This window comes from Cynoglossus semilaevis, chromosome 14 (assembly GCF_000523025.1).
Source record: "Cynoglossus semilaevis isolate Cse_v1.0 chromosome 14, Cse_v1.0, whole genome shotgun sequence".
NCBI lineage: Eukaryota > Metazoa > Chordata > Actinopteri > Pleuronectiformes > Cynoglossidae > Cynoglossus > Cynoglossus semilaevis.
Genome location: NC_024320.1, coordinates 2,890,763 through 2,898,743, shown reverse-complemented (window position 1 = coordinate 2,898,743; position 7,981 = coordinate 2,890,763). Strand labels below are relative to the sequence as shown.

General features: G+C 40.8%; 1 protein-coding gene across 1 annotated transcript; it reads left to right on the top strand.

The window, feature by feature from the left end:
• The first annotated feature begins 1,437 nt into the window (after positions 1-1,437).
• On the top strand, positions 1,438-6,990 carry ccdc80l2 (coiled-coil domain containing 80 like 2). Its single transcript, XM_008324383.3, has 12 exons — positions 1,438-2,167; positions 2,260-2,348; positions 2,442-2,612; positions 3,145-3,296; positions 3,406-3,735; positions 3,911-4,151; positions 4,230-4,383; positions 4,466-4,599; positions 4,715-4,857; positions 4,996-5,099; positions 5,373-5,453; positions 5,709-6,990. The coding sequence occupies exons 1-12, from the start codon at positions 1,888-1,890 to the stop codon at positions 6,014-6,016; spliced, it is 2,187 nt and encodes a 728-aa protein (XP_008322605.1). The 5' UTR covers positions 1,438-1,887; the 3' UTR covers positions 6,017-6,990.
• Positions 6,991-7,981: the final 991 nt, after the last annotated feature.

Below are 7,981 nucleotides of genomic sequence, written 5' to 3'. Positions count from 1 at the left end.
AACAATAGTACTTTCTCAAACATATCCCAGAAGTATAACACACACTCGTGTGTCTGATCATCTGTTTCTCTTTATCAGGCTCACAGAGTGGAATGCTTTGCTGTTATGGCTGGTTCTCATTCTAGGCCATAGCCATGAAGACACTCTGTAGAATTGCACGCAGTTGGACTGCACTTTGACTTTCTTTACAGTGATTCTTGTCCATGTGTTCCCCTTCCTCTGTCCCTTATAAAACTATGTGTGTAACTAACACAAATGTCACTTTAAGGTCACTGCACCTCTTTGTTGCTGCATAATGTAGACTGTTGACTATAAGAATATGATTGTCACTCTGACAGTAAATCCGAAGCCTAAAGGCTGTACTTTTTTGCTCTTTTTGCAATGTTGTATATAGAAAAAGTAATTGTATCTATTTAGATAGCATCAAAACCTTATTCTACTATATCTATATGTTTTTTAATACCTTGACTAATGCATGAATCTGTACAAACTGTTGTCAAAATTGTGTTGATTTGACTTGTCTCTATATGTCACCAGTCACATTTAACTGACTTTGTGATTTGACTTTTCTCTATATGTCACCAGTCACATTTAACACAGACTTTGAACTGGTGTGAACCTTTTCAGACTGTGTTGTCTGTTAACCTATCAGTGTTGTTTATGGCCACTACAATTTCCTTTGAGTGAAAGCACAAAGTGAACAAATGGTTTTGGAAACTTTTACTTCCCATACACTACCTTCTGCCTGCATCTCCCCATTCCTGTGTCAGTCTTAATAACACAGCCTGTAATTCATTGTCTGCAACGCACACTTTCTAGTTGACATATGCAGAGCTATTGCTTCAAATCTCTACTGAATAGATTTTTTGTTTCGCACAAATCCTCCCCTGTCACTTATGCATAACTGCTATCAGTCAGTTTGTCGTTCGTAGACGTATTGCCTCTCCACTTGGTAAGGCCGGTCTGACCTAAGATGGGTATCCATATATATATATCCATATTTAAATAACAATGAAGTGAATGGTCAACAAAAATAATGGATATGCACTTTGCATCATTTGGTAATTGCATTAAAAAAAATGTTCCAATTTTTAATCTAATTTATTTAAAAAAATAATAATCAAGGTTAAACATTAATCTGTGAGATTTTCCAGCAGGATTGAAATCTACAGGGCAGGATCTACAATGTTTGGGAAATATTCCAAAAATATTTGAAATCATTTTAAACGACCTCACTTACAGAAATACTGTCTTTATTCATAGAGAAACGTCGATAAACTGTGGTAGAGACGTGTAACCATAAAACCTCTCAATGCTCAGATGAATGTGGTTCTCTGTGTTTTAGGTCAGAAATGTGGAAGTGGAATTTTTGGTCAGAGAGCAAAACAGTCAGCTAAGGATTTTAAAAAATGAAAATCATGCATATGAAAAAGAAAGTAAGGAATCGGGAAAGAGGGAGATCGGAGTGAGACTGTGCTTTGATGTCAGAAAATTCCAGGAGTTTCCTGTTAACAAGCCTGGTGTGTAATGTGAACCAGCAGTGTGAGCCTGTGTGCAGGCACAGTAGAGTTTCCTCAGTCACTCACTGACTGCTGCTGAGAGAAGTTAACACCAGCCGTGCTTTGGAATCCTCTTACTCTCTCTTTAGGATCGGATTCAGAGTTGATCCATTTTTTTTAGGAGGCAGAATGGTCGATTTTCCTGTGTGATTCAGAATTTGTCTTTAATATGCCATTTTGTTGTCTTTAGTCACGATTAAACAGCACCTCATTTTTCTTAATGCAACAGCAGAGGTGATAATAGTATACCTCAACTTTGGTTTCTTCAAAAGAGGGCTTGTGACATGCAAACCAGTTCCAGCTGATCGACAAAGTCTTCACCATAAAGATGTGGCGTTTCCACACATCACGCTCACATTTGCTGTTCTTTGCTGCCTTGTGGAGCTTCAGCCTCCAGACTCTACTCGCAGCCTGGCCGGAGATTGGCCACAGCAAACCCAAAGAACAGCTGGATCCTAATGTGAGAGACTGGGGGGACTACTCAGATCTTCCTCCAGGAATGGAGCATGGACTTGGGTTGGAGGAAGACCCAGATCACAGAGACAACAGAAGAGTCGAAGAGACATCGAGTTTCGGTTCAGAGTTGGATTTTCTGGCTGAATTTGCAGGTAGGAGTAATTGAAGTTATCTTCTGATTGTAGTTTAGTTCATACTGCCACCTACAGTATGTACAGAAGCAGACTCAACGTCTCTCCTACAGGTAAAAAGCGACTGTGGGTGATAACAGCCCCGACAAACAATGATCACTATCTACAGATGATGGAGATACAGCTGGAGGACACAGAGAAGGTACAATGTTGTTAAAAATTAGACTAAAGAAACAGTCATCCTGATTCTCCATCCTTATTATTGTTGCTCTTACTTCGTTCTTGGCCTTATCAGAAAGGGCTGAACTGCCAACTGGCAGAGAGAGACACCTTCATCATCACCATCATCCAAAATGCTATGATGGAAGGTCGGATACAGAAAACAACCATCCAAGGAGAAGCCACAGTGGAGAACCTTGACTCAGACACAGTCACCAAACTGCTGCACTACCTGGATCTTAACCAGGTAAACTGATCCCTTAATTGTTTGATGCATCCGTTAGTTCCATAATGTGGTGGTTATTATGCTTGCCTTGCACATCAGTAGGTCCTGGGTTCGAGCCCCAGAGGAGCCACATACTTGGCGCCTGCAAGTATTTGCAGCAAATCTGCAGTTAAAACTGTAAATGTTTGTGGGACGATTAAGGTATTAAAAACAAAGAAAAAAAATCAAAATGATGCTAACTGCTTACTCTAAACCTTGTCTTATCCATTGCTACACCATCCATGTTCAGATCCTCCTTCTGTATCTCAATGAATCTCAACTGAGGTGCAACTAACACTTTTTTATGATTGATCTCAACTCCACCCTCACGTCGTTTGGCAATGTTGACAGTGTTTTCTCGGCATACGTCAGCCAGCTCAACCTCATGTCCTATCGTAATCAACATTCAAATTTAGCAGTTATTCTGACATTTATATATTTAAACATGTATGCCTGGTAGAACAGGTTCAACAAGAGTTTGAAGGGATTCAAACCACCAAACACGTGTTTGCAGGAGGAAGCGTTCACCATGCTGATCCTGAAAAAGAGTCTACGAGTCAGTGAGCGTTTTCCATACCCAGTTCGCGTTGAGGCCATTTTGGAGCTGATAGATCAGTTCCCTGTAAGGAAGCTGGAGAAGATGACCAGAAAGGGAGGCAACCAAAGGTTTTAATTTACCACAAAGTGATAGAGATGTTTGTGTGAACTTGATATAAATTAAGAAACAAAAAGAGCAAGACATTTTGGGATATCTGTTTTTTCTCTTCTTATTTAGGTGTACCGTCCCGAAAAAGAAGGTAGTGGTTAAAAGAAAGAAGCTGAAGAGGAAAATGGTGCTGAGTCCTCAAAGGCAAGGAAATGTGACATCTGTGGTGGCTTTGCCAAGAAAACTTCCGAGGGACAAAAAGGCTGTCCTAAAGAGTAAGATCCAGGACATTCTGAATGGCCTTTCGAGGTTTGTTATCCGTAAACCGTCTTCTGCGGGGTCCAGTAAAGAGAAGGACTTGAGCAGCAGAGGCCAGGACTCTTCCAATACACAGGGAAATCAGAAAGAACCCAGTCCTTCCACAGTGTCCAAAAAGAGCAAAGAAGTGAAGCAACACAGGTGCTGTCCTCATATGTGTGTCCGTTTTTTTTTGTTTTTTTTTGTTTTGTTTTTTCAACAAGTCCTGTGTTTTTTTCAGCGGACATCTGTGTCACGTCTCCTTCTTAACCCCAGACAGAAATGCTTCTTTTACTGCTGGTGAACATCAAAGTAATCTCTTGGTGCTTTCTTACAGCCCTGACCCCAGTGAGGAAGAAGGCAAGAAAACACATGGGGGGAAAAACAGCAAAGATAAAAAGGCACAAAATGTAAAGGATGACTCGCAAGAAAAACACGGCTCTAAGAAAAAGGGCAAAGGAAGAAAAGGAAAGAAAGGCAAAGGAAGAGGGAAAAAGTCCAACAGAGAGGCCAGTGAGAAGGACAAGGCAGCGTTGAAGGACTTTTTGGAGACTTTTAAAGGAACCAGAAGGTTGATGGTGAGAACTTTTTCACCTCCCTCATCCACTGATCACATTACCTTCACCTTGATCCCACTAAAACTCCTGTTGTTCTAGGTCATGTCAACACCCAGTCCAGAGGGAACACTTTACATTCAACAGAAAGAAGAGAACGAGAGACATCACTGTGACCTTGCTATCAGGAAGGTCACTGTGGTCACCATGGTGGAAGGCAGCGAAAGTACAATTAAACTGCAACACCATCAGCTCGGTAGGAGACATGTGTTTTGATGCCATGGTTACTGTTGTGATAATTTAGTCTGCTCATGTTGTTTATACATGTGCTTTTTTAGAAGGTGAGCCTCCACTGCCCGACCAATCAGAGACCTTTGATGTGGGCCTCACATCTCTTATAAGAGCGGAGCTGGGCCTGTCCTCCCCAGATCTCTTTTCCATGACTGTCACAGACTATGACATGACGCCTAATGTAAGAAATGTTGTTCCCTGAGGATTATTTAGCGATCTCATGGTAGATCTCGATCTGCTTATTGGCCACCTCTAAACTTAACAATAGAGTGAAAGTTTATCTTATATTCCACCAGAGAGTGTTTGAAGCTCCACCATCAAGCTCTGCCCTGTTAGAGTACATAGACAATTTCCCTTCAAGGCATCCAGAAAAAGAAGAGGAGAGAAAGAATCCTCCAGTCTGCTCTAAAGAGGCTGAAGCAGGGAATCCCCTGCTCAGGTAAATTACTGCTCGGAATGATCTTCTCCCCCTGAGGCAACAGCTTCTAGGTCTTTATCTGATGAGTTCACCTAAGGGTCTGCTCTTACACATATATACAGCGTTTATGCTCTAGTCCATCTGTTTTTAAACGAGCAGGTTCATGTCTACGAGGCGACTGTTAGTGGTTTCTGCACCATCTGAAGACGATTACTCTTTCCAGCAGCAGCTCTCTGCTCTCAACGGACAGCAGTGTCACTTGGGTCAGTAACAGTACACAAACAGTACACGTCTTCTGTCTGGTCTGATATCCTTTGTCGTGTCTAACTACGATGGAAATGCGAGTTAAAAAATAATCAAGAATGTGTACTACTGTGTAGGAAAAAGGACCTTAGTGTACCAACAGGTGGAATAAAAATACAATCGCGCTACATTTTATTAAGTATTTGTTTTTGTTTTGTTTTTTTTCTCGTTGGACGCTTTATTTCCGTCAGGTATTCGGTTTTTTTTCTCATTGGACGCTTTATTTCCGTCAGGTATTCGACACTTTGCTCTGTTGAAGTTGACTGGAATCGGAGACAAAGCATCAGGAACGGTTGAATTATTTCCTCTGAATGGTGAGTCTCATTGATGTGACTGCATATTCATGAGTATCGGCAAGTGCACACAATGAAATACATGTGCTAGTATTGGCTGTACAAAACCTGGGCAATCCTAGTTTCAGCGTTCATGGGTTTCCGTGGAAACGCAACACATGATAATATAATAATATTCGTTTTTCTTTTTATATTTCTTTATGTTTTTGTTTTTCCCACTTTTATATCCAAGTGTCTTACATTTACATTTAACTCATGGAACACCTTTTTTCCCAGGACACAGCCAGAGTGAGGTTGAGCCTCTGTCTCAGGATGAGGTCAACAATGTGAGAGAACAGTTGAAGGTCAGCAAGGACTACTTCAGCATGTTGGTCGTGGGGAAAGATGGGGATGTGAAGGCCTGGTTCCCGTCACCCATGTGGTCCTTAGATAACGTTTACGACCTGGTGGACTCCATGGAGCTCCGCATGCAGGAAGAAAAGTTGCAAAGGAGACTGGGGATCCACTGTCCTGAGGACAGAGGAAGAGGAGGCGGCGAGGCAGGACACTATGGTGGTTATGATGGAGACAGAGCGGAGATGTAAGGAATGGACTGTAACAGACTGATAAACCTCAGAAGATCCATCTCCAGGATGTACAGGATTCAATGTATGAAATGTTTGCAAAAAAATAAATTTGTGAAAAGAAGCAGGGGATAGTTGAATGGTTCTGTTCAAGACAGTACAACACATGTGCATCTGTGTTGTCATTTTAGGACTTTGTTTTGTGTTAAACTGATTGCAGCAACAGGGGAAGAAGAGGAAGAACGAAGGAACTCAGAGCAGCTTCAGCTGTTTGGCATCACATCTGTCCAAATTGAACGTTTTCAACCATAAGTTAAACATCTGCTCTTTAAGATCTTCCATCTGCAGACACCTCAGGGTCAAAGAATGGACTTCTCATGCCGAACCTTGTGTATGTCACAAGCCAATCTTTTGTGTTTATTTTAGCGTCACAATTGAATTTGTTTCCTTAGCATAAAACAGTCGCACTGTTTCTAATCCTAGTTATTGGGCATTTAAGTGCTTTTCGATGTATCCACACATTTATGGTCCAGTTTTAACGCCACTGTAAAGTTTTCAATGTGCATAAAATATGTTACAACATGGAAAACATCCTGGAGCTATACTTTTTAAATGGACTAGTATAGTGATGGCAAAAGAACAAACACCATATGTACAGCACAGTTAGAAAAAAGTGTCAAAACAAACTAAATGATAAGATTATTTATGACGATGCCACTGATACCATGTCGATGCCAACAGCAAAAAATACATTGATATCTGCTTTTTTCCGGTACCGGTAGTATCGCGTCTTGGCAGAACTAATGAGAGCAGTATACACGTCAGCAATGAGGAGTCCGCTGCTGAAGAACAACGGCAGATGTCTTTAAAAAAAAAAATCACTTCACTAAGTGCAGGCACATCAATAAGTCAGGTAATAGGAGTCGCGTGTGGAGATACTTTGAATTCGAGGTTGATAGTATTCGAGCAGTAATAAATCCATAAAAACGGATGTGCAAACGGATTTGAAGTTTTTTGATAAATGCAGAGCAGTAATAAATCCATAAAAACGGATGTGCAAACGGATTTGAAGTTTTCAAACCAAATAAGGAAGCACTTAGAACCTGGCGAAACACATGAAGACAGCCACCCCGACTTGTCTAAAGAACTCAAGGTGGACCTGAGTGGACTGCGAGGGGGTCTAGACTGAGTGTTGAAATGCAATGCAGAACGATTAAAGTAAACCAACTCTATAAAGCTAAATTTCAAGTTCTTTGTTTTAGATATATTGCTGACATTTTTTTATATTAATAATACCACCATTTGGATTAATCACAATTAAAAACAGTACATTTACCTGTTGTTTTCTGTCTTTCTGTACCGGTTTGTTTTCATACCTTGGATGTTGATTAATATTAATTTATTTAAGTTATCGTGATTATACCATAGCTACCCTGTGGTTATTCAGATCAAAAGACGTACTTTTTTATATACAGAACATGCAAATAATAGTAATAAGACAGAGGATTATCAGGCATAGGTATGGCCCAATATTAGTACTACTATTGGGTACAATTTAGGAGAGTGAACTACCTGTCATTGTGACGCAGTGGTTGTGATCTCTGCATATCACCCATGCACTTTGGTGCTAACTTGGCAGCCGGTGGACTCGAACCTCCAACCTTCCAGACCGAGGATCACCTCCTTAACCATCAAGCCACCACTCTCCCTGTACACAAAGTACATTTTTACTGCAAAAAAAAAACTGACCGTGGCAGATGAGCTGCAGGTTCATGAGGATGAAATGTGAGGCTTGAGATCATGACCAGAAAAATAAAAATAATGTGTAACCAAAGACTAACCTTAGCACGTAACACAGCACATGCAGCTTCACAGATGCACTGCAGAGAAAGGAAACGATGTGTAATCGAGTACACTAGATCAGGTTTATATTTAACACCTTCATTTTTAAACACAATATGTCAAAGATCATTCTAGGTGGCCCAC